Consider the following 27976-nt stretch of genomic DNA (forward strand, 5'->3'; position numbering starts at 1 on the left):
GTTTGCACTCAGGGCTGGTCAGGGTGAGATGTGTTAAGCTTTTTTTGGAGGCTGTCCTGATAACTCATTCCTTTACTCCACTATTTTCAGGCCCATTCTGGAAACGCAGGATTTAACCTCGGGGTTGCAGCTTCCCTGGTCTCCATCTGCCATCAGAACCCATCTCCACCCCTTCCCCGCTCAGACCTGTGTCCTCTCCACAACTCATACTGCTCACTCTCAGGACTGTGGCCCTGAGTTCTCTAGTTTTCCCTCTTTGCCTCGGGACCCAGGACACCAGTCGGGGCTTAACTTTCTGAGTTGGGAAGGCGACGCTGCTGGTGGCTGCTTCTACCTGCTGGTTCTTCCTTTTTATTCCTCCTCAAACGAGAGGAAGATTCGAGGGGATCTGGCACATCCCCTAACTGGGGCCTGCCATTTGCAGGTTGGGGGCTGACGTGCCCAGGAGGACCGGGACCAAGCAGGCCATTTTCACCTGCGTAATAACAGGCTTGGGAGTAGCGAAGCAGCGGCGGCAGCAGCGACTGGAGTAGGAGGAGGAGCGCAGGCAGCGGCCGCGGCGGGGCCGGAGGAAGAGGAGGGGGGAGAAGGAGGAGCTGAAGCGGGAAGAACGGCAGGCAGCGGCTCGGCGGAGTTGCAGCAGAGGCGGCGGTGGCGCTGAGACACCGCAGCTTCCCCGAGCGCCGAGTCCCTCCGGGGACAGCAGCAGGGAGCGCCCGCGCAGCCACCGAGCCTCGGCCCAACCAAGCCGCCGTCGCCGCGCCGGGGGACCGCCAGCCATGGCCGCGCCGCCGGATACGCAGGACGAGCTGCTGCCGCTGGCCGGCCCCGGGTCCCAGTGGCTCAGGGACCGGGGGGAGGGGGAGGACGAAGCGGTGACGCCGAAAGGGGCCACGCCAGCGCCGCAGGCTGGGGAGCCCAGCCCGGGGTTGGGCGCCAGGGCCCGGGAAGCGGCGCCGCGGGAACCCGACTCGGGCCCCGCCCGGCAGTCGCCCGTTGCCATGGAAACTGCATCCACAGGTAAGGCGGGCGCCGCTGCCCCTCAAATGGCGTTGGGGACCCGGGCCCCCTATTCAGTCCCCTTCTGCGCGGCTCTCCTGGGCACCTGCCTCGCGCTTTCTGCCTTGAGCGCTAACCCCACCCCCGCGTCGCCACAGGCGACTGGGAATATTCGCGGGCTGGTAGAAAACAACAATTTTATTTTTCCCGAAGGCTCAGAAGAAGTCAAGATGCTTTTGATCCTTTTATTTCATTATCATGATTATTTCCGGTTTAAAAATTGTTCTCATCGACAAACCGCAGCATTCTGACTGCTGGCGAGTCTGGGTACAAGTTTCTCCCTCCTGCCAGGGGGCTCGGAGCTGTAGGGCCGGTTTGACAGGTTGTGGGGATTTTGGGGGGCGTGTTTGCGCGCGGTGTGCGCGCCGGCTACAGGAGATGCTGGCAACCCAGCGGCAGGCAGGCCCGCGGCCCCTGGACCCGGCTCTGTCCAGGGCAGAGATGTGGCTGTAACTGCCCCTTGCCCTTGCCCTCCACGAATCGCCACCATACCCTACTCCCCCCACCTCCCTTCACCTTTCCCCCCGCAGAAAACAAATCCCAGGGAGTTTGTCCCTAATTCGGAAGGCACAGCTTTGCTAGGGTGCTGTGGCTGCCCCCGCCCAAAACCTGTATTTCGTCGCTGCCCGGATGGCCCCACCTTGCAGGGAGCATTGAAACTTGGAAGTCCGAAATGCGGCGGACTTGGCTGTGGGTTGTAGGGCTTGGGTGGTGGTGAGTGGACGTAGCACAGTTTACCAGCAGTCTGACCCGCCCGCCCCGCCCCCCACCCCCAAGGAAATTGCCCTGGGTTTGGCCTTTCTTCACCTGACGCCCTATTCGAAGTTTGAGCGCGCCAGTGTCCAACGGGAGCCCAGGCCCCTGGCGCATCCTGGTCAAAGGATCCAGGAAGGGCGCTTTGAGGCTGCCGGCCTGGTTAACGCTGTTTCCAGGGAGAGGAAAGGGGATGCTGTGTGGTGCTCTTTCCTGAGAAAGCTTTGCTATGGTGGAGTGGGAGTTGTGTCGTTTTGGCAATGTAGAGCTAGAAGGCCTGGGGTGGTGGGTGCTCCCAGAGGAGGGGAAGGGGAGTGTGACTGGTGTGTGTGCTCTTGGTGGTTGATTTAAAGAAACCCCTTTTCGTAAGCTAGAAGCTTAAGGGTTATGTGGAATGCCTAAGGTAATTGTAATTAACTGCGCTGGTACAGAAGATCTGAGCTGGGGAAAAGAGGTTTGGAGAATGCCTTGAATAAAATTTGTCAATATCCTGAAGGGAAGAGAAAAAGTGGAGACCCTATATAAGAAAAAAGAAAAAGAAAGAAAGAAAAGTACTAAAAAGCCCCAACGCCAAACGCCAGTGGTTGTATATTAATTATTATATCCCTGGGGGTGGGGGAGGATTTAAGTCTAAGAATGGCTGCGCAGTCTCTCCTTCAACTTCTGCATCCAAATGGAAACAAAACTCTTTATAATTACAAAAGAAGATGGCAAATAATAATAGACAAAGGAAGGTAGTTTTTGTCTTTACCATTCTTTGCTGAGGCTAGACTGCTCATAGTTCAGAATCTTTATCCACTGTAATCAAAGTTAATTGTTTCTTTACGAAACATTACCCACCTCCTATTAATGCCACCAAGATCATGTGAACTAGAAAAGGGAAGCTAAGTGCCCCATGTTCAGTAACATATCCACAAAAGTTATTATATAGGAAATGCTTAGAATATATATTTGTGGGGTACAGTGTGATGTTTTGATATATGTCTGCATTGTCAAATGATTAGCTAATTAACAAATCCATCATCTCATGTACTTATTTTTTGTGGTAAAATCATTTAAAATTTACTCTTTTAGCAATTTCAAAATGTACAGTGCATTGTTACAGAAAGGTGGCTGTAACAAATAACAATGCATTTGGCATTTTTAGTATTATTATTATAGAAATACCTTGCTTTATTGAATGTGTTTGGGGTTTTCTATCCTAGGCAACAAATATAGTAATAAAATCAAACATGATACTACGTTTGGATAGGAGAAGAATGAAGAAAGATGGAAGGAACACATTTTGCATATTTATATAGACAATTTTTAGTTTATGATTGTGGCTTGAAGGAATTTCTAATATAGTTGTTGATTGGTTAATGTCTTAAATCTCTATGTTTCCTATTAAGTAGACTGGATGTGCTGCTATAAGAGACTCAAATGCCAGAAATGATATATAAATAAGTAGCTAGATCTTAAAATTCCAAAGAAGTCTTGTCCAGCTTCCTGGTCTGTTATTTTGGCAGTTCTATTGCTATAAGCAAAGTTAGCAGGTCAGCCCTCAATTGTATCAGAGACGCCTATTAAGCACACTACTTTACACTGTATTTCTTAATTTACTTTTTTTTTTTTTTGGCTTATACACAGAAATTTATTTTCTCACAGTACTAGAAGCTGAGAAATCTAAGATCAAGGTAGAAATGGTGTCTAGTGAAGGTCTGCTTCCTGGTCCATACACAGCTGTCTTTTCACTGTGTCCCCACATGGCAAAAGAGTGTTTTTTTTTTTTTTTTTTAAGAGTGGTGCTTTTTGGGACTCAGCTCAAACTAAGAAGTAACTTAGACTTTGAGTGTGATGCACTGTAAACAGAGTTTGTTTCTTTTTCAGATGGAAATTTAAGACATACTGATGTTTTAAAAACTTTTTCTGAAAACCATCACCAATCATGCCATCTGGACAGATATTCTGTTATTTATTTTTATACATCGATGGTAATTAAAATTCTTCCAGGAATATTTGCAAAAATATTTCTCAGCAGTGTCCTGGAATGAATATATGTTTAAACATCATTAAAACTGCACCATAAAACTCCATCCCTCCTCTATTTTCAGGTATTCTCATTGCTTCTGTCCCTTTTGTGGCATGGAAATAGTCTCAACAAAATAACACTGTTTTCTAAAATTACAACTTCATTTCTAAATTGATAATGGACATGTGAAATTATGTCTGTTGACAAGGGAACATTTAATACACCATAGTAGCTACAACATGTTAGTGTTGTTAATCATACAAGTATCATCATCTAATAACTTTATACAAAGAGTGTTAAGAGCAACTGTTTTGTTTTTTCATGATCAGTTATTTTATTCCTGGAAACTATTCAAAAGGAGCATACAATAACAAAAGGAGAAAAGAATGATCCTTTGTTTAAAGAAAGAATTTTAAATAGAACATTTGAACAAAATGAAATAGAAGTTAACTCATTGCCTGCTTTGGAAATTAACTCATTGACTGCTTAATATATGGAAAGCAAAATCAAGAACATGATGGAGAATGGTCAGGAAAAATCAATCCAATATGATTTGCTGCAGTGATATCAATTTATGGATAATTTGACTTAAATTTCAAGATAATTAAAAAAGCATTTTCCAATTTACTTTCCCATGGACCATATTGTTTATATGTCTGCATTTTTCAAATGCTAAATGTGATGCTGTATTGGAAAAACTATTCTCAGTCTATCATGATTTAAATAACTTTCAGAAAGTTTCATATACCCTGTGTTTATTCTATATAATATAACAAATCTAAAGAACTATAACACATTACCACTTATCTTCTAAATTCCATTTGGAGGCTAGATTAACTGTCTTCACTTTTGGATGTGTTTGACAGATGTGTGGACATTTTTTATTTGGAATCATTTCCAGGTAATCCCCTTCAGAAGGTATAAATTTCAATCTTCTTTCTTTTGAGAAAGTTACAGTTCTATTGAAATGGTAAGTGACATTACACTTCGCTATTACTATTTTTAAAGAAACATATAAGATGAATAAAAGAGTTTGGAAAACGAATGCAATTTATTTCTCTGGATACAGTCAATATCTCTGGATACAGTCAATTCTCTGGATACAGGCATATCCTCTGGATGCAGTCAATACCATTTCTGTAAGTAAGTACAATATATATTCTTTAATATAGGGAATTCAAATTAGGTTAAATTAAAATTTAGAGATGCTTACATACTTTAAAAATACATTGATAAATATTATAAAGGCTTTCAGCTTAACTTTCCCTTCATGAACTTACTGTTCCAACAAAACCACCCTGCTCATTGCCTTGCTCATAGGCTCTCCTCTCTCCATCTCTTTTTTACTTCCGATTCTGAGGGTTGAGAGAAGCGTTGTTGGTTATCTTGCCCATTTTATTGTCTATCCCTGGGAGCATGGATTACAGGGATTACAGAAAGCTTTTATTATCTTTTGTAAAGTGAGAAACCATTGCGGTTCAATTCAACTTAGTAGACATATTAAATGCCTCCTTTGTGTAAGGATCTGTGCTAAACACAGGTCGGTCATGGCTTCCTAAAACATGTGCACCTTTCTGATTCACAGTATTTACTTTAGCCAAATAGTTCCTTTCATGTTATTTTTAATTTTCTTCATTCCCAAGTTATTGCTGGAAGCTTGACTAGAAGGGAATTATAATAATCTAACCCCATGGGCACAAGGGTATGAGTTAGTGTTCTGAGATCAACACAGGATAAGTAAATATGAGCACAGCTTGCTCAGACTGTGAAAGACAAAATCTGCCTTTTTGTCTAGCTGTGAACAAGAAAATCTTTCTCTCCCTTTATTTCTATCATCTATCTCATTCTCTGCATCCTCAAAGAAATAACTGGCTAAATGTTACATCAAGATCTTTGGATTAGTTAGTTGTGATTTTATTCAACAATTAGATTATTTCAGTGGTGACTAAGGGAGTTTTGAAAACGATGCTGGAAAATTTAGAGAGCAGTGAAAATAAAAGACATTTCAAGAGACTAATATATCTATATAGGAATGCTGTGCACTAAAGTCATTATAAAGAACATGGTCCAAAAATGAAAGACAACCAGTTTTGTTTGGTTAAATAACATTTGAGGGCAGGGAGAACGGTGAGAAGAGTGCGAGCCAGAGAGGCCCACTGTTTGTGGAAGATGCTGTAGTATTAGGATATGAGAAAAGGGAGGGAAGAGCTTCTCAATTCTTATTTGAGCTCCCTAATTTAAAATGGACAGTGATTGTTAAGTTGGAAAATTGAAACATACAGAGATACCTGGATTCCAGGAAAAGTAAACAGAAGGTAAAATCGGCCGGGCACAGTGGCTCAAGCCTGTAATCCCAGCACTTTGGGAGGCCGAGACAGGTGGATCATGAGGTCAGGAGATCGAGACCATCCTGGCTAACACGGTGAAACCCCGTCTCTACTAAAAAATACAAAAAACTAGCCGGGCGTGGTGGCGGGCGCCTGTAGTCCCAGCTACTCAGGAGGCTGAGGCAGGAGAATGGCGTGAACCCGGGAGGCGGAGCTTGCAGTGAGCTGAGATCCGGCCACTGCACTCCAGCCTGGGCGACAGAGCAAGACTCCATCTCAAAAAAAAAAAAAAAAAAAGAAGGTAAAATCTTGTATTACTACTTTGATGAGATCAGTTCTTCACATCCAACTACTTTACATCTCATGGAATTGAATGAGTGTGCTGAGCAGCTTTAAATTCGTTCCCAGTATCTTTGGAGAATAAGACTAGGGCTAGAAAAGCTGAATTTGATATATGATTTTCAAAAAGGGGAAAATGGTGGATTCTTAAAACTTATAAACCAGTATGTTTGACACTGATTGCTGGTAGAATCTAAGAATGTGTTATTATGCTAAATATTCATAGACCCTTAGAAAAGAATGAATATGTTGTTCAGAAATTCCCTCTGGTTCACTAAAACATGCCTGTACAACATTATTTCCCTCTTTTTCAGATTTTGAATTACCAACACGCATGTAGCACTTCCTGTTTCTAGGAACTTACAAAATGCTCAACTTACGTAAAGATATAGAAAGCATGCTCTTTAATTTATAAACTGCACAAAATTTCAAAGGATGGCTAATATGCTACAGGGCAGCATTGCTGTGAAAAAGAATCTTGATTTTAATGTTTATTCAAAAGCAACAAGATAAATCTGTTTATTAAAATTATTTTTGCCCCAATTTAAAAATGGGGGGGGTAGAAAATACATACACATGGTATTAAAATCTAGAAGCTACAAAAGGGTAAGCAGAGAAAAGGAAGTCTTCACACCTTACCTTTCAACAGTCCATTGCTCCTCTCCAGAGGTAACCATTGTAATTAGTTTCAGCAAGAGAGCATTACTTATGATTATACTACTATTTATTGAACTCTTGCTATATGTCAGGCATTGTCTAAGCACTGAGGATTATAGTACAGAAAAGGACAGATAAAAGCCTTTCATCCATAAAGTATACTTTTTTCTTGGTGGGGGCAAGGAGAGAGTAAGGAAGGGCAACAGAGACCAGAACATCTGTATCAAGGGATGATAAGTATTATGAAAAAGGTCAAAACAGAGTAATGGGAATGAGAGGGTTAGTCAAAAAAGACCTCTTTGATAAGATATCTTTAAAGCGGAGACTTGAAGAAAGTGACAGAACAGTCATGCAGATGTCTGAGAGAAGAACATTTTGGGCAGAGGGAATATCTGTTGCAAAGGTCCTGGGTGGGAGTGTGCCTAGCACATTCAAGGAACCACAGGAAGAGCCGTGAGGTGGAGTAAGCAAGGGGAGAATGATAGAGGATGAGCAAAGGGTCAGAGGTAGAATGGAATGGATAGATTAGGTCCTGTAGGCCCTTGTAACAGCTTTGAATATTACTCTGAGTGTGATGAGAGCCACAGGAATGGGAGAGGTGTTAAATAGAGAAGGAACGTATTTAGAGTTCAGTTTTAAGTTTAATGACTCACTCTAGTCACTGTATTGAGAATCTAACATGGGGGTAGTGGTGGTTGGTGTGGAGCAAGAATGACCTACTAGTAGGCCATTGCAATAATCTGAGAAAGAAATCATGGTGGCTTGCACCAGAGTAACAGCATTGGAAGAGGTGAAAAGTGGTTGGATTTTAGATATATTCTGAATGTATATAATGTGTTAGAAAGAGCACAAGGGACGTGCCATGATTTTTGGCCTGAGTAAACATAAGAATGGACTTGTTATTAGCTGGGGTTGGGAAGACTTTAGGAAGAGCAAGTTTTAGGGAAAATCCAGGAGTTCGGTTTTACAAATGTTAGTTTTTGAATGTCTGTTTGATGTCCAAGTGGAGATGTCAAGTAAGCAGTGTAGAGTGGGGCTGGGGAGTGATCCGACCTGCATATATACATTGGGAATTGTTGGTATAGAAATGAGATCACCAAGGGAGTGAGTGTTGACAGTGACGAGGTCAAGGAGTCCTGGGTCACTCAAATATTCAGAGGTCTTTCAAAGAAAACTGAGTAAAAGTGGGCAATGAAGTAGGAAAACTGAAAGAGACTTCAGAAGAAAAGATCGTTGGAGGAGTCCAGAAGAAAAGTGAAAATAGGAGTGAAACAGTCACCTGTGTGATTACTGACATCACAATGAACCATGACAGATCCTGGGAGTTACAGTAAACCAGACGCTAATGGATATCTTTAGGAAGGGACATAATGGCCTAGGATTCTGCCTAGGGGCTTTTAGAGGGAAACAGTGGCCTGTAACATTATAGATGTAAAATCTTGACTATAAGTTCTGAAATTTCTATTTAATATGTATAGAACGTAGGAGATGCAACTTAAAATAGTTCATGGTGGGGGTTGGGAATTTTGAGGATTGTAATTAGCTAAATATGAGCTAGTGGTATGGTGAAATTACTAAAATATCTTATGTAATTTCAGGTAGTATTAATAGAAAGTCTCAGGTGCACATTATATGAAGTAATAGCTCCCCTATATTCTGTTCTAGGCAGGCCAAATTTGGAGTCTCATTCTAAAGGGTAGGTGCCATGCTTTGAGAGACATTGACGAGCTGTAATACAGTGAGAGCAGAGCAATTGGGAGGCTTTTGGAAAACATGACATTTGAGAGATAGTTAAAGAAATTAAGAATTTTTATCCAAAAGAAAAGAATGGAGATCTGAATGTTAAATACTAGAAGAACTTTCACAAAGCAAAGGAAGAAGACTTGACCCGGCTGATTTCACAGAGCAAAATTAGGACTAGTGATTTGGAGAACTAGATTTCTTCTGAATGAAAGAAAATGTTCTAAGAATTAGAACTTATCAGAAAAGAGAGATTCTCTCCCAGTTAATGATATTCAAGCAAAAGCCAAGTTGCTGTTTTAATGGGGGAAATGCAGGAAAAAAGTCATTGGTTACACTAAGATGTTTATATCTTCCTAAAAGACAATAGTGCCCCTAACTTGACATTGTTATTGTTACATTATTACTTGTATTAGTCCATTTTCACACTGCTGATAAAGAGATACCTGAGACTGGGCAATTTACAAAGAAAAAGGTTCAGTGGACTTACAGTTCCATATGGTTGGAGAGGCCTCAATCATGGCAGAAGGCAAGGAGGAGCAAGTCATGTCTTACATGGATGGCAGTAGGCAAAGAGAGAGATTGGGCAGGGAAAATCCCACTTATAATACCATCAGATCTTGTGAGACTTATTCACTATCATGAGAACAGCATGGGAAAGACCTGCGCCATGATTCAATTACATCCCGCCAGGTTCCTCCCACAACACATGGGAATTCAAGATGAGATTTGGGTGCGGACACAGCCAAACCATATCATTCTGCCCCTGGCCCTTCCCAAATCTCATGTCCTTACATTTCAAAACCAATCATGCCTTCCCAACAGTCCCTGAAAGTCTTAACTCGTTTCAGTATTAACTCAAAATTTTATAGTCCAATGTCTCATCTGAGACAAGGCAAATCTCTTCTGCCTATAAGCCTGTAAAATCAAAAACAACTTAGTTACTTCCTAGATACAATGGGATTACAGGCGTTGGGTAAATATAGCCATTTTAAATGGGAGAAATTGGCCAAAACAAAGGGGCTACAGTCCCCATGCATGTCTGAAATCCAGCAGGGCAGTCAAATCTTAAAGCTTCAAAATCATCTCCTTTGACTCCGTGTCTCACTGATGCAGGCAGTGGGTTCCCATGGTCTTGGGCATCCAGGTCACACTGGTGCAGGAGGTGAGTTCCCATGGTCTTGGGAAGCTCTGCCCCTGTGGCTTTTCAGGGTACAGCCTCCCTCCTGGCTCCTTTCATAGGCTGGCATTGAGTGCCTGTGGCTTTTCCAGGCACATGGTGCAAGCTGTCAGTGGATCTGCTATTCTGGGGTCTGAAGGACAGTGGCCCTCTTCTCACAGTTCTACTATGTGGTACCCCAGTAGGGAGCCTGTGTGGGGCTCTGACCCTACATTTCTCTTTTGTACTTTCCTAGTAGAGGTTCTCCCTGAGAGCCTCACCCCTGCAGCAAACCTCTGCCTGGACATCCAGGTACTTGCATACATCCTCTGAAATCTAGGCAGAGGTTCCCAAACCTCAATTCTTGATTTCTGTGAACTTGAAGGCTCAGTACCACATGGAAGCTGCCAAGGCTTGGGGCTTGCACCCTCTGAAGCCACAGCTTCAGCTTTTTGACCCCTTTCAGCCATGGCTGGAGTGGCTAAGAAGCAGGGCACCAAGTCCCTAGGCTGCACACAGCACGGGACCCTGGACTCACCTGGGAAATCATTTTCTCCTAGGCCTTGGGGCCTGTGATGGGAGGGGCTGCTGTGAAGACCTCTGACATGCCCTGGAGACATTTTCCCCATTGTCTTGGGGATTCACATTTGGCTCCTCATTACTTATGCAAATCTCTGCTTCTGACTTGAATTTGTCCTCAGAAAATGGGGTTTTCTATTGCATTGTTAGGCTGCAAATTTTCCGAACTTTTGTGCTCTATTTCCCTTATAAAACTGATTGCTTTTCATAGCACCCTGGTCACATCTTGAATGCTTTGCTGCTTAGAAATTTATTCTGCTAGATACCCTAAATCATCTCTCTCAAGTTTGAAGTTCCACAAATTTCTAGGGCAAGGGCAAAATGTTGCCAGTCTCTTTGCTAAAGCATAACAAGAGTTACCTTTGCTCCAGTTCCCAAGAAGTTCCTCATTTCCATCTGAGACCACCTCATTCTGGACTTTATTGTCCATATTGCTATCAGGCTTTGGTCAAAGCCGTTTAACAAGTCTCCAGGAAGTTCCAAACTTTCCCACATTTTTCTGTCTTCTTCTGAGTCCTCCAAACTGTTCCATCCTCTGCCTGTTACCCACTTTCAAAGTTGCTTCCACATTTTCCAGTATCTTTTCAGCAGCACCCCACTCTACTGGTATCAGTTTACTCTGTTAGTCAGTTTTCACACTGCTGATAAAGACATGTCTGAAACTGGGCAATTTACAAAAGAAAGAGGTTTAATGGACTTACAGTTCCACATGGCTGGAGAGGCCTCATGATCATGGTGGAAGGCAAGGAGGAGCAAGTCATGTCTTACATGGATGGCAGTAGGCAAAGAGAGAGATTGGGCAGGGAAACTCCCCTTTATAATGCCATCAGATCTCATGAGACTTATTCGCTATCACAAGAACAGCACGGGAAAGACTTGCCCAAGACTTGCCCCATGATTCAGTTACCTCCCACTGGGTCCCTCCCACAACACATGGGAATTCAAGATGAGATTTGGGTGGGGACACAGCCAAGCCATATCATTATTTTAAAATTATTACATATTTCTCAAAAATGAACCACACACTAGTGAAACTGGAAACTGTGTCCATCACAAAAACCATAGTTACCCCAAATTGACTACTTAAAATGTGCTTTTCACAGAATTGTGAGCTTTTAAAAATCCTCCTCTACTTCTCCATTGTCAAGAAAACTCCATAATGTGACATATTTGCTTCTTAAGAACTACATAATTTTATCCAGTTTTGGATTATTAACATAAATATAAAATATGCTATCTGCAAGTATCTCTTATTATTTTTGCTGAACTATCTTCTTCCTTTTTTACTGAATCTAGTTTCATAAATATTCAACATATTCTAAAATGTTTTGGAAATTCATTAAATAATTTTGTAATGCTAAAAGCATCATAGGATCCTTTCCTTTTTTTCTCTCCTCACTATCTATATATTTATGGCAGATTATTCATTGGAAAACCATGTTTCCTGGGTTGCTTAGTGAATTAAATTTTTAGCTGGAAGAATTCTTCATTCTAATTTCCACATCCAATCCCCAAATGCCTTTTCTAATTCATCTATTGCATAAGACTTTTTGTAAAATCAGTTATGACCAAATTCTTGCTTTCTGAATTTCGAAAATTTGTTGAATGTCACATTCTCCAAAATTCCTAGAATTTTGTTTTATGCATAGCAAATCTTTGGCTTTCTTTTTGTTTTTTGTTTTTTTTTGTTTTTTAAAACTACCTTGAACAACAGAAAATTATGTGTATTTGAATGATTCCTGATCTGGTTGATAAGCAAAGGAATAGAAAACAATGTCGTGTCTGCCTTTGGCATGTATTTTTCAACTCACTCTGAAAAAATCAGGGCTTCTCAAAATACGGTCTGTAAACTACCTGCTCCAATATCATGTGGGGTGACCACAGACCTCATCCTAGGGAAACAAGCCTACCAGGTGCATATTAAAGCTATAAGAAGCACTGATTTATTGGCTTTCCTGCTCATGCTTGGCATTTTATAGGAGATGTGGGGAATAGGGGAGCATGAGCCATGTCCCCTTTGCCCGTTTCCTCCTGGGCTTATTACCATCCAGTTGGGAGATATGGCAGACTCCCACAAAGCAAAGATGAATAACTCAGGTCAGCATGCAGCTTGTTGCTTGGATGGATGGTAGAAACTATATGTGTGATAGGAATTTCGTGACTGTATGGGTTCCAATGTACCTGGTCTCTTGAAGGATGGATAGAATTGGAAGGGGGCAGAAGTGAGCAGAAAGGCAGTCTGAGTATGGGGATGATGACAAGGAAGTGAGCAATGATGAGCCCAGTTTCATAGCTCATCCAGATGAGGAGAAGGAAGATTCTGGGGGGCTTGAGGGCTACACAGAACTCTAGTCTCCTTTTCTATGGATTCTGGGATCTTTGCAGGCTTATATGTAAGGGAAGTAATATCACAGAGCTATGTTAAGGAAGATTAGTCTGACAGTAGAACAGAAGATGAATTCAATGAGGATAATCCTAAAACCTACGAGTTTTGCTGGAAGAAAGCCAACCCAGTAACATCAGTTTCAGGGCTTTGAATAAGTAGCCATGGGAATAAAGAGGGAGGTACCTGGGAAGAAAGATGAGAGGCTTCACAGGAACAGTCAACAGGACTTTGTGACTAACAGACATGATCTGGGGATGAAGGGATGAATAAATCAAAAATGACTACAGTTTTGTGCCCTATGGCTGGGAGAATGTTATGCTATAGAGGGTGGGAGGGGGAACTGGCTAGAGGAGTGAGGATAATGAATTCACTTTTAGTCATATGAGGCTTGAAATGATGACAAGCCATTTGAATGGAAATTTCTACTTGGCAACTGTAGATAAGGAAATGGATTTTGTAGGTAAAAACAGGATTGTTGATATGGATTTAGAAAATTAGAAGAGAAGCCATAGTGATTATGTAGTATGGAAAGGACAGAGGGCCAGAGACAGAGGAAATGCTCCTTGCCCCTCATTTTAAAAAGCTTAAAGCTTTCGCTTTAAGCTCCCTGAGCCTCAGATTCTATAGCAGGTATATATGGTATTAGGTCCTGTGGAGTGCCTGGCAATCATATGGTAACTACAGGTACTCCTGTTATGATAGTATCACAAAAGGCAAGATGACATGGTACAGAATGAGCCCTGACTGAGAAATCAGATTTATCTAGCCTTGGCTTTGGTACCTAATATCATGTCGATGTGGGCAAGTCATATGACTGCTTTATGTATCAGTTTCTTCATATATGACATAACTTGAACACAATACTGTTCTGGCTATCTTACAGGGTTATATGAAGATAAAATGAGATAACGTAAGAAGATGTATGGAAATGGCAAATAACTCTGTATTTGTAAGGTACTATTGATAGGAAGCCTGGTCAGCAGTGTCAGATGCTGAAGAGAATGAAGATTGAGAAAGAACCTCAGCCTTAGATGTTTTACTATAAAATGCTTGCTGTGCCCAGCTGGACCTCAGCCAAATAGGAATGGGGAAGGACAGTAGAGCCAGGAAGGATGGGGGTGGAGATAAGTCAGTTTTGGTAATCCACATGGGAAGGCATTTTGGAGAAGGGCAGTAGGAGTGGTGATCTGCTGCATTTCCCATGTCCTGATGAGTGATCTGTGAGTACAGGGCTGAGTTGTGCCCATGGGGACCAGCTGGAATGAGGGAGGACAGCAGATGGAATCTATTCTGATTCTCCTGTTCAGTGTAAGGGCAATAAGCCTAGGAAGCTGTCCCAGGTATGTGTGGGAGTTGGTCTGGAAGAGGCTGCTTCTCTTACTAGAGAAGGCAACACAATGAAAGCTAGCTCCTGCTACCCCCAAGTACAGGGCTAAATCAACTGGCCCTGTGGGCTTGTGAAAATCTGCAGGCTAGTCTTATAACTCAGTAGATTAATGTCTTACATAAAAGCATGATTGCTCTAGAAAGATGGGGTCTGTATCCCTTCTGCTAAATACGGCTAAAAATCCTGGACATTTCATATGAAATAAATAGAAAAGGTCTCTGAAAGGTGAATGAAGAGAAGAAGGCAGACTTACTAGAGACCATGGGACCTGTGGAAGGACACAGCAGTAAGTTCTTGGGGTTTTCTGTTTTCATCCTATATCTCAGGCTGGATACTGGAGAAGCCAGCAACAGAAAATGCCAATGGGCACAGACAAAAAACACACACAAAAAAAGCCTGCTGTTTCTAGCCGAAGGACCAGAAAAGGGCAACCTAGCAGGATAGAAAACTTTTAGACAATAATCACTCTATCTAGCCAAACACCATGAAATAAACTGAGGTCCCACCTCTATGCCCACCGCAGAAGCTAAGGAGGGAGATTCACCTGCCAGCTAATGTGTTAGAGGAAGCCTAGAGGAGAGTCAGGAGTTTCACCACTGCTCAATGATGAGACTGAGTGGAAAACATGATCTTCTATTTAAGTCGGATACATAGTCTCAAGATATAGTACCAAAAATGTCCAGGTTTTAATGGAAAATTACAAGAACCAGTAGGATATGAACTTGAATGACAAAAGACAATCGACACCAAATTAACACAGATGGTAGAATTATCTGAGAAGGATTTTAATGTAGCCATCACAAAAATTATTCAACAATTACAAACACACTTGAAATAAATAATAAAATAGAGAGTCCCCAGCAGAGAAATAGAAAGTCCCAGCAAAGAAATAGAAAGTCTCACCAAAGAAGTAAAAGCTATGAAGAACTAAATTGAAATTTTAGAACTAAGAAATACAGTAATTGAGATAATTTTTATAAAAGCCTCAGTAGATGGGCTTAACAGCAGAGTGAAGAGGAAAGAAGAAAGTGTTGGTGAATTTGAAGAGAAACAATAGAAATGACCAATCTCAACAACAGAAAGAAAACAGAGAGAAAATAAAAGGGGATAAATAATAAAATCCCTGTACTCTGCAGCACAGGAATGTTTATAGGACGTGTTCCCCTTTTCAAATGTTCATTGAGTATTCATATTAGTAGGGTACAGTGAAAACAGACTGACAGGTGTATTGCCTTATGTTTGCTAAATGCATAAAATCTAAGCTATATTGGTCTAGATGTGGGCTTCAGGGAAAATAACCATATAGTGCTACTTTTAGTTGTTGAGATGTTTTCCACATTTACAGTACTTACTGATTTCTGATCTGTACTTATATGCACACATAAGCTAAGTTACTTATGAAACGAGCATTTCTATAGGACTTACAATGTGTTCTGGGCTCTTTACATTTAATCCTATCCTTAATCTTAATGAAGTAGGTATGGTTATTTACCCCATTTTACAAGTAAGCAAACTGAGATAGAAAGAGATTGAGTGATCTGCCTATGATCATATAACTAGTAAGTGACAGCACCCAGATTTGATAAACCTTGGCAGTCTGGATCTAGGGTTCATGCAGCATCTTTTTTTTTTTTTTGTGACAGAGTCTTGCTCTGTCACCCAGGCTGGAGTGCAGTGGCACGATCTTGGCTCATTGCAACCTCCACCTCCTGGGTTCAAGCGATTCTCATGCCTCAGCCTCCCGAGTAGCTGGGATTACAGGCAGGTGCCACCACACCCAGCTAATTTTTGTATTTTTTGTAGAGATGGAGTTTCACCATGTTGCCTAGGATGGTCTTGATCTCCTGACCTTGTGATCTGCCCACCTTGACTTCCCAAAGTGCTAGAATTACTGGTGTGAGCCACTGCGCCCAGCCGCAGCATCTATTTTATGATCTGTGCAGTAAAAGTTGCATATTAAATAAGGAATTAGCTTGCATGAAAATCTATCTGAACTACGGTGAGCATAAATCTGTATGGGAAAGATGGTGGTTAAAACTTGGGTTGACAGAACTTGAGAATCCTTAAGAACCTCAGCCAAAAGCAACAATTAATTGCATTTGAAAAGTAAAAGTTTTGCTGGGTGCTGTGGCTCACGCCTGTAATCCCAGCACTTTGGGAGGCCGAGGTGTGCGGATCACCTGAGGTCAGGAGTTCAAGACCAGCCAGTGTAGCGAAACCTCATCTGTACTGAAAATACAAAAATTAGCCAGAGGTGGTAGTTCATGCCTGTAGTCTGAAGCAGGAGAATGGCTTGAATCCGGGAGGCAAAGATTGCAGAGAGCTGAGATTGTGCCACTGCACTCCAGCCTGGGCAACAGAGCGAGACTCTGTCTCAAAAAAAAAAAAAAAAAAAAAAAAGTAAAAGTTTAATAGGAGTAATTGCAAAACCCTGCAATAGCATCCCCAAACTAACTGCATGGATAGACCGGAAGGGCCATGCATGGTGGAACTGCAACATAAATAGAGAGAAAACAGGGATTTTTAGTTAACTTTAAGTTCACTTTAAATCAGTAGAGTGAAGCAGCTGTCCCTGACATGGTAACTGTTAGTCTCATTAACTCTAGATGCCCAGAACAAGTAGGAGAGAGCTGCGAATACTTGTTTCAACCCTCAAGATGGGAGGGTTGGAACATGTGCAGGTCTGGGCAGAGTTCTGGGTGCACTGAATGATGGGGTAGAAGTCATAGTAGAAACCTTGACTATGGTTGAAAGAGCTGAGGATTTACAGACTGCTTGAAAGAAAATAGGATGGGTTATGACAGCTGTCTGAAAATACATGAAGGGTTGTCAAGTGGCATAGGGTCTGGGCATATTTATGTGACTCTGGCAGATGGAGCTGTGGTCAGTCAGAAGTTACAGGGAAAGAGTTAGAGCCCAGTATTCATCAGAGCTATGAAAATAGCCTAGACTGCTTCATACGGTAGTGAGTTTTTTGTTACTGGAGATGTGTAGCAGAGTTGGGTTGATCATGTCTGTGACAGAGGGGTTATAATAGAGAACATACATTAGATTAGTAATTTAAAAAATATTTTCATGATCACAGATCCCCACTGGAAAATCTGTACAAACACCCACAAATTCTGGAATTTTTCAGAGGCTTTTTATGGATAGGGAAATGAAATAACTTTCTAAATCTTAGAAATTAATGATTCCAGATACTCTCATAGAGATCACTGTTTACACAGGAGCAATAGTTTTATCGTTCAGTAAAATCTCAATCATCCATTTTTTTATTCAACAAGTAGTTATTGAGCGTTTACTATATATATGTCCACAGACACAAAATGTGCAGTTGGATAGATGACACAAATACATAATAAGAATATATAGATAAATTCAGTAAAATAACAATATGGTCAGACTATGAGGAATAGTAGTCTAAATCAGGCAAAAGGTCTGCATTCCATAAATTTTGATGTATTAATTTCAAGAATATACTCTAGCAGAATTTGTGGCTCTCAGAGGATTACTATGGAGAACTGAGAGAAAGAGAGAGGATTTGGAGATTCCATATTGGATTCCAGTCATGGCTCTACAAGTAAACAGTAGCTAATCTCAGCCTCTGAGAAGGGCTTAATGATGGGTCTATGTGAATATTCATTGCCCAGGTAAGTGATGCATCATCATTTGTATATTCACTGAGTCTGTGTACACTTCAGTCACTGCCAAAGTTTTTGGAGCCAAATGTTGTTTTAAGTAGATTAGACAACAGTTTTTTACCATTATTATTAGGAAATGTTTGGGGTGGGACTAGGAGAAGATGTTAATTCTCCCTCTAAAAACATCAGCCATCTAATGCCACCCTAAATAAATATGTATTCTTTAATGTGGACAATCATTTTTTCTCAATTTTATGTAAAGTATGCATATGATATTTTTTAAAATCTGCTCTACTTTTATTTATGTATGAACATACCATCAAAGTAAAATCAGAGTGCTTCTCATGCAAATGCAGCTTCAAAATAAGTCAACTGACTTCTCTGACTAGATTGTAGCCCCTATGTGCCATTATATGTAGAAAATTTGGAGTTGCCACTACTTACTATACTATCAATTTGTTTAGCAAACCTTTTATTATAGATAATACAAGAGTAAATTGCAACCCATTATGTTTGAATACCAGAACTGAACTTCTGTGAGTTTGTTTTAAATTGAATCCATGGTGTTAGAGAACTGTTCCTGTTTTACCAGAAGTGTGGAAAGAGCAAATGCCTAATACTGCTTTCTAGAAATTGTACAATATTTTAAAACTGAGCAGTTTCTGTTTACAGTTTGGATGTTTGCATACCAATTCTCAGAAATAAGAATTGGTTTATTCTTTTTTTTTTTTTTTCTGAGACGGAGTCTTGCTCTGTTGCCAGGCTGGAGTGCAGTGGCGTGATCTTGGCTCACTGCAATCTCTGCCTCCCAAGTTCAAGCGATTCCCTTGCCTCAGCATCCCGAATAGCTGGGACTACAAGCGCGTGCCACCACACCCAGCTAATTTTTGTATTTAGTAGAGGCGGGGTTTCACCGTGTTGGCCAGGATAGTCTCAATCTCTTGACCTTGTGATCCGCCTGCCTCTGCCTCCCAAAGTGCTGGGATTACAGGCATGAGCCACCGCACCTGGCCAAATTGGTTTATTCTTATAAATAACATTAAGGAACAAAAAAAAAAATTATCATATTTTAAAGAAGTACAGAAGTAATATACTTTCTAGAGAAATAAGCCCCAGACAACCCCTGTTTTGAAAGTAAATGTGCTGTCAAGGCTCTTTGTGTTGCTTTTATTTTTTAAGTATACTAATCTGCTGTGTGCCTATTTAACCCCTATGTGGTATAGTAACTCCCGGGAACATGGGTTTCTAAGAGGAGTCTTTAACAATCTGTTAAAATGAAATTCTCTGCCATTCTACCAGACAGGAGACATCAAGGTCAACCTTTAAGTGTATTATTTAACACATAATGATTATGTTTCCTAACAGTAATGATAATGATTGTGTTTCCACTGTGATCATTTGTGTGACAGTGTCACACGTTTATTGAAAGATACTGAATGATATGCTCCATGTATTATCACATCAATATGAATCTTTTGAAGCATTATTTTCTGTTTAGAAAAGGGAAAGTTGTACATAGGTTGATCACAACAGCCTAGAGTTTTTTTGCTTTTATTTTTTCTATGAATGACCCTGCACTGCAGGGGGAAGACGATCAGTAGACAACTGTGTATAATAAAACTGAAAATTCAGTCAACTTTCTTAGTGAAATAGAAATGCTCAACTCCACAGCCTTGTTTTAAAATTGTAAAAACAGTGATAAAAGAAACTTTTGGAAGAGAAAAAAACCTACCCATGATCCCACCCACTTTGCACATTCTCAGTGCCCATGTGATGGTTTGAGGATTCAGTGGGCTTCTTTGAAGTGCTTGGAACAGTGTTTGAGACATAGTAAGGACTATATAAATATTTGCTATTTTTATTGTTATGCTCTATCAGTTGTTGTTTATTTCCATAATAACCACTAACCTCTTTCAAGTGATTGGAACACTGACATCATTTATTGAGTGATCCCCGTTTTGCATTTGTAGATTCTGAGAGAGGGCAAAGCCACATCTCTGACTCCCAAGTCTCATGCTGTCTTTATTATACTCCCCTGGCTTTCTGTCTTCGAAATGTATATGGTCCCCAATTTAAAATAGCTTAAGATTTCTAACTTTACAATGGTGCAAAAGCAATATACATCCAGTAGAAACTGTACTTCATGTACCCATACAACCATTCTGTCTTTCACTTTCAGCACAGTACTTAATAAATTACATGAGGTCTTCCATACTTTATTATAAAATAGGCTTTGTGTTAGATTATTTTTCCCAACTGCAGACTAATATAAATGTTCTGAGTATGTTTAAGATAGATGAGGCTAAGCTATAATGTTTGAGATACATTGTGTTTTCAACATATGATATTTTTAATTTATGACTGGTTTATGAGGATATAACCCCATTATAAGTTGAGGAGTGCCTGTATAACATAAGAAAAAATAGAACTGTCCTACAAGACAACAAAGCCAGGACATGGAATTCAGCTTTACTTTGCAAAGAGGGAAGAAAGTAATGAGTGTCAGCTGAAGAGACAGGAGAAGAGACACCAGAAGCGGAAGTGAGGGTGAAGAGAGGAGCAATGGGGCTGGGAAGAGGTGGCGGTGAAAGGAGAGGCTTGGCCCCTAGAATGGACACAAATAGACAAAAGGGAAGAGGAAGTGGAGGAATTCAGAAAAGAGGAAAGAGAGTTAGCAAAGAGCGAAGTACACAGAGAGGGGGAAGCCCTTTGAGGAAGCAAAAGAAAAAAAAAGTAATGGATTTGTGAAGAAGAGGAAAAGAGAAGTAGATAAGAAGACTTTCCTAAATTCTAGAACCTAGAGTAAGTGAGAGTGGGAGTTCTTGGCTTTACTTCCCTTAGAAATTGTAATTCATGTGTTTATGATTGCTTAGTTCCTTACACCAGGAGAAACTTCTGTAAGTGGGGTGACTCCAGCAGGCCCCTGGGGCTCAGGGGTAGGAGCCATTCTTGGGGTTCTGTACAGGGACACCCAAAGCTTTCTCACCACCAGCTGAATGAAATCAAGCAGTGGGCTGAGTCAGGCCTGTGGGCTGAAATGTTCCTTCCTCGGTCTGGGGATTTTCCAAAAGACTCACATTAACTTCATCTAAATGGAGAAGAATTTAGCTGAGGGTTTTCCCTCAGATATAGGGGTGTATTTATATACTTTTTCTCTTCTGCATGACTAGCCTGGAGATTTGCAAATGCAGTGTTTGGATAGCAATATCAGAGAGTTAATTGGTTTTTCTTTTACCATGCTCAAATATTAAAATGTACTCTATACTTTGGGGAAAAGAGAGTAGTTAAGGAAAAGAGAGGAAATAGATAAAAGTGAAAGAAGTTGACATGTATTTAGCACCTAGTGCTAGGCAGGCAGGCACTGTGATAAATACTTTATATACCTTATTAGATTAGGTTTATGATCTAATGGCTTATTGAATATATAGCAGAGTATTGAACTATGATTTGGTTAATCTAAGTAGGGGTGACAACTAATTTGTATAATTCTATTGTTTCCAACCAAGGCCATAAACTACATATAGAAAAGGAGTCTTCCAGCAAGGTCCTGCTAAGTTGATCGGGGGATGAGATATTGGGGTTCAAGTTATAGCTGGTAACAAATGTGCATTTTCAGGAAAGTAAACCACATATTCTTCCTGGGGGGTGGGGACTATTGAAATAGATAGCTAAGGATTTGGAGTCCTTCCTAGCTTTTCGTCAGTGATGATTTGTGTACATGGACTTCGTACTGTATCAAGTGAATTAATGTTTGATTTCCTTGTCTAGGCAGAAATTCCCTTGAGGTAGAGGTTATGTCTCCAATAGTCTCTATAATTCCTTGCAGACAGCCAAGCATATAAGTACCAGAGTTTTATAATTTGGTGGTGTATTTTTTTCTTTGGTTACATAAAATAGTCTTAATACCATATTGGGATCATAGCACATTTTCAAAAGCTTTCAAAGTTCACAGAATCAATGACTATTCAAAGCCTTTAGAAGCAGGATTTGGATCTTTTATGTATGACTCATATGGCCAATCTTAAATCAATTACAGTGTAAATTCTTGCTCCTATTTATATGAGTTATAAGAATAATCAGCAAAAACCTTCATATGTTATATCACTTTGAATTTCTTTAAAAACTCTAGCATGCTAACTTAAAAAATAAAACAATTCTTGACAGTTATGATTAAAACTATGATGATAAATGAATTCTGTTAACATTTTAAAAATTAATTGGATGAATGTCCTTGATACAGCATTCAATTATCTTGAGAATTTATATAATAAAATGCAGTAGTTTGTACTGAGATTAGTTTGACACAATTGCCATTAACAACTCCTCCTTCTTAGCACCTAGCAGTGCACCTGGATACTCAGTCCTCAAAAAGGAGATGCTGCATTCAGGTGGCGACCATTACGAGTTAGATCCTAATTTTCTGTTGATAAAAGGCATAATAATGGTGAATTGATGTTTCATTAGTTTGTGGAGAGGAAGACTTTATGGCCTCTTCAACTCTAGGCCTTCAAAATCTGAGGCGTTACTCAGATGAAAGATGAAAGTGGTTGCTAAGATGAAGGAGGCTCTAATGAAGTGGGGCTTAGAAGCAGGTTTGGGCCTGGTGAGAAAAATTATTTCAGGTCTCCAGCAGAGTGGCCTGGCTAAAAGTCTTCACGTGGGATTTGTAAACAAATTTGGGCCCTGGGCCCACTTCCTGACTGCTGGGCTGGGCAATCTGTGCCAGCTTCCTCTGCAGTCTCTTCATATGCAGGAAAGGCTGTGGGTTCAGGTGTTAGAGCTATGCCAAAAAGCATGTAGCAGGAAGCAGGGCGTTCTCCATCACTGGAAGGGTCCAAGCAGAGACTACTTACTGGGGAGGTTTAGAAGGAGGCATATTTTTTTAAGTGGGAAGTCAGTCGAACTTGATCACTTCAAATGTTCTTTATATTCCTTTTGTCAGGATTCCATGATTTTATGATAGAAAGTAGATAATTGTTTTGCACTAAGTCCTGTGAATGACTATAAAATGACGCACATTTTAAATATTGGGGTTTTACACCTTTAGCTAAAACTTGTATGAGCCCACATGAGCAAAACAAAACAGCAACAATGTAAATTAACAAGTAATTTTAACACTGAAAGGATTTTCCGTTTGTTGTATTTATGGACATGCTCAGATAAAACATCTGATTAGTCAAATGGAAACAATGGTTAATCATTATGTACTTTAAAATACTCTTGGTAGATAAAAATATTGTATAATGTAGTGCTTATAGAGAACAGTGCTGAAGAGATGGGGACTATTTTTCATTGTTATACACTTACCTGCCAGATATTATTATGCTACATTTGTGTAGATATAAAGGTTTAAGAAATTATTTCCTCAAGATTGTTATAGTCTAATGAAGGAGATAAAGAAACAATGATATTTTATGTAAAGAAATATGATAGAAGTATGTACATGATCTACATCAAGCATCTAAGCAGAAGGGAAAGTCAGAAAAAGCTTTTTACTGGAAAAGGTTCTGGAAATGAGTTTTAAAGCATGAGAAATTAGCAAGATGAAGCATGGGGAAGGCTATTCAGAGAGGACAGCACCACTTAAAACTGTTATTTCTCCCTTTTTGACTTCTTCAATGAGGAATTTTGTTTTTCCTCTCAGACACTCGGTTTCTAGAATGGTGAGGAAGGGGTACAGAGCTCTTCATTTGCATTTATCTTTAAGCCTTCAGGTTATTCCTAGTTCTCAAGCAAAATCAGTGTCATCAAAGTGACTGCTTCTCTGAGAGTGCATACGGCTGTCAGAGTTGGACAGACTGTGCATCTCAAACAGGTGTGCAGACACCTGGCTACACACCAAAGGGCACTTGGAGCCAGACTACACAAAGTCCCTTTTCTCCAGTAGTAAGCTATTCAAAACACTGTTTTATTACAAATAAATGTATGCATCAAGGAGTAAAAGCACACGTAGTTTTAAAATGTGAAGCTTTAAATAAACTCCCTGTGTCATGGGTGTAGGCTACATCCAAAGGCCCTTGGGATACACACTTACTCTTCTTTTCCATTATGCTTACTTGATAACCATTGAGAAACACTAAACAGAAAAGTGTCTGGGTAGGGACTCTGAGGTGAATACTGAGACTGCAGGAACAAAGTGACAGATGAGTGTGGATGTGTGTGGTACACACGTGTGTGTACACACATATGTGCATACACCAACTCTGATCCATGGGCTGTGGCTGCACAGATATGGGTGCTGGGATGAGAAGAGTGCTGTGGAAAGAATGCCTGGCTTAATGAGTGATGTCTGCTGTAGGTGAGCAATGAGGAGGGACACAAGCAGCAGATGGACCAGGATTTAATATCTCAGTTCATTCTGTTTCTTCTTCCACAAAAAAGCACCACTGGAGTAAGGAAGAAGTCACAGCTCAGCTCTGGTACTGGTTCTTTTCTTGCATCATCCTCATTCTGTAACACTGTTGACTTTATCTTCAATTCCTACCTGATTGACATCCTATAATGACCCACCTACTCCTGGCTGACTGCTTACAGACATCAGGGTTGTTATTACTGTTTTTCTGTAATTGTTCCCAGCTCAGATTTTTAAATACAGAGACTTCATCAACTGTACGTTTAGAGTTCAAGCTTCTGCTGTTTCTCATCTACTATAGTGCAGATATGTATGATGCTGGAATTTAGGATTTTTTTTTTTTCTCCTCTAGCATATTCTATGTAGAATTGTCCATGGCAGCTGCCTGGCCTTTGAATGATGTCATATGCTGGAAAATTGTGGTGGGGGTTTGGGGGAGTCTTCTAGGGAAAGTGTTCAGTGGGTCCAAAGGAATAGACTTGTAAAGCTGGCATAATCAGATATCGACAAGTACTAGTTCTATACGTGACTAGATCTTCCTGGGGAAGGGGTAGCTGAGAATGGAATGGCAGACAGGCCATAGTAGGAACTTTAGATTTTGTTCTCTGTTAACAATAGAAGTAATTTGGTATTTTTGGTGATATAAAAGCCCTCTCAGATTTATGTTTATAAAGCACTCTAGCAATGTGAAAGGTTGTAGTAGAGTAGAGTGAGGCATGGGAGGTTAAAGAGACTTCCACAGTTAGACACAGTGAGGCCGAAACTGTGGCAGTGGAGAGCAAGAGGGATTGGGAAATACAGTGGTTAGAACTTGGGGTGAAGAAGACTTAAGAATTATTTAAGTTTCCGGCCCAGACATGTGGGTGGCTAGTGATGTTGTTAAGTGAGATGCGGATACAGGAAGAGAAAATCAATGTAAAAACACTTTCAAAGATAATAGCACTCCATTGCACGTGTAATGTATTAATATTAAAATCATATTCACTGAACTTACCTTTTAGTTTAATGGTTATAAAGAGTATTGATTAAACAGATACAGAGAAACCATTAGGAATCACAAAGCTAGTGCTTTTGCAACACTGTACAAAAGATGCAAACTATGAACCCTTTAGATTTTAAATTTTTGATTGCTGCAGGAAATCTACAATGTCAAGTTCATTTATAAAGCGATTAAATTTTACTTTGATTATAGGTTTTACTTTATTAGCACTTTATGATATGGAGAAACATTAACTAGTTCCACTGGTTGGCTATAAGTTGATTGCACAGTTGCATTCTTATAATTTCATTATTTGTAACCCGTAAATATTAAGTGAAATTTTAAAGTCTTAACTAGAGCAGAAAATAAAGTTTGCCAAGAGCTAGTAAGATGTATTAGAAAGACCCCGATCATCTATTAACTCATTTAATAATTTATTAAATAAAACAATGGAAGATTTATCTTTATGTTTTCCCTAAGTGGTTATCTTTTTTAAAAAATATTTTTAATTGTGGCAAAATGCACATAATGTAATATGTGCCATCTTAATCATTTTTTAAGTGTATAGTTTGTGGTGTTAACAACACACCCGCTATTGTGCAACCGTGGTGACCATCCATCTCTAGAACTCACTCTGTAACTATTAAACATTAACCCTGCATCTCTCCCTACCTTCCTGCGCCTGGCATCCAAACCACCATTCTAATTAAGGTCTTCATAAATTTGACTACTCTAGGACAACTCATTATTTAAGCAAAAGGGAATAATATAGGTTCTCAAGAACCTCTTGTTGGTTCTGTGTTGGCTTACATGTAGCTAACTATATTGTCAGAGTAACCTTTTAAAGGTTTTAAAACAGCAGAGTGCATTGGCAAGTGAGCTTTCAAGACAGCAAGAAAAAAATTAGCCGAATTCATCCTTTTATCAGAAGCCCACTCCCCACTAACTAACCCACACCTGTGATAAGGACATTCATTCGTTCGTAAGGGCAATCACCTCTTTAAGGTTCCACTTCTTAATATAGTCACAATGACAGTTAAATTTCAACATGAGTTTGCGAGCGTACATTCAAACCATAGCACATTTATCCCCCTTCTATACCTGAGGCTGTGTTTATAAGGCCTGTGCCTCCAAGAAAAACCTTTTCTTGTTCTTTTGCCTAGAAGGTACTCACTCCTCCATTGCTAAACCAGCCTGTATTCTTGCAAAGAGGCAGGGAGCAAGGGAATCCCAAGAGAATGCCGAGATTCTCACAGCAGCCTTTCTCATGGAGCAAATTAAGGACGAATACAAATCATTTTGGGATTTTGACCTAAATCTTAACCCATTTATTTTCTTAATATAAATCTCTTTTTTCTGCTAGTGCCTTTAAAATGTTTATTAAAAAACACTATGCTACAATTGTTGCTTGCTAAATTGAAGGCTTCAAAAACAAATGACATTAGTGACAAAACTCCCAATGGCTGTATCATTTATGAACATTTTCTGAAGTTCATCAAGACATTTATAGGACACAGGCTTTATCAGTTCTGTGTTTCTTCCAGTGTCTTACTTTAGATAAATTGCACTCACATTTCTCCCACTCTTTCACAAATGCGCTTTTCAAATCACGTGTGCGTTCCTTTTTCAACTTTTTTTAGCTTGTCTTTCCAAGTGTGTGCAGTTACACGAGCTTAGCAGATGTTAGTAACAGGTATATAAGTTGAATAACAGTAATAGCTATAATGTATTAAACATCATTTACCTGTCAGGCTGATTCTGTGATTTAACTTAATTATACCATTTAATCTTTTTAAAAATACTGAGATGTAATTCACACCCAGAAAAGGAAACAAATCTCACTTGTACAGTTTGGTGGATATACACCTTGTAACCACCCAGATCAGGGCAGATCAAAAAAGAACATTTCTATCAGTAGGGAGCCTCATTCATATCGCTCCTCCTAGTCAATCTCCTATTCCCAGAGGCAACCATTATTCTGGCTTCTATCACCACAGAGTGGCTCTGCCTGTCTTTGGACAGCATAGAAAGGGAATAATTTTGTGTTTCTCTTCTTTTGTTCAATATAATGCTTTGCTAAACATTATTGTGTGTATTGATAGTTTTACAAATTACTGTGCAATATTCTACAATATAAATATATTACAATTTGTTTATCCATTCACTTGTCAATGGAAATTTGGGACTTTTTTTTTAAGCTATTATGAATACAACTGCTATGAACATTCTTGAACGTATTTTGTGAACCTGTGGAAACATTTCTCTTGAGTATGTACCTAGGAGTATAGCTTGAAGGCTATAGGGTAGGCTAATGTTTAGTTTTATTAGAAGCTCCTAAACAGTTTTCCAAAGTGCCTATACCATTTTGCATTCTTATTTATAGTATATGAAAGTTTTAGTTGTTTTCCATCCTCACCAGTACTGATCAGACTCTAATTTCGGACATTCTAGTGACTGTGCAGTGGAATCTCAATCCTCCCCACCAATGAGGTGTTCCAAGATGTAATTTACATTTAATAAAATGCACTCATTTTAAGTGTATAGTTTGATGTGTTTGCAAAAGTGTTTAAAACCACGTAACTATTAATACCACTCCAAGCCATTTTT

General features: G+C 40.0%; 1 protein-coding gene across 1 annotated transcript in view; it reads left to right on the forward strand.

The window, feature by feature from the left end:
- Positions 1–631: 631 nt before the first annotated feature.
- The window catches only part of RTN1 (reticulon 1), a 284614-nt gene continuing 257269 nt past the window's right edge, over positions 632–27976 (forward strand). The window contains exon 1 of the mRNA XM_023231662.3: positions 632–1020. Within this exon, the coding sequence (XP_023087430.2) occupies positions 780–1020 (241 nt within the window). The 5' untranslated portion in view covers positions 632–779. The remainder of the gene's footprint in view (positions 1021–27976) is intronic.

This window comes from Piliocolobus tephrosceles, chromosome 6 (assembly GCF_002776525.5).
Source record: "Piliocolobus tephrosceles isolate RC106 chromosome 6, ASM277652v3, whole genome shotgun sequence".
NCBI classification, from domain to species: domain Eukaryota; kingdom Metazoa; phylum Chordata; class Mammalia; order Primates; family Cercopithecidae; genus Piliocolobus; species Piliocolobus tephrosceles.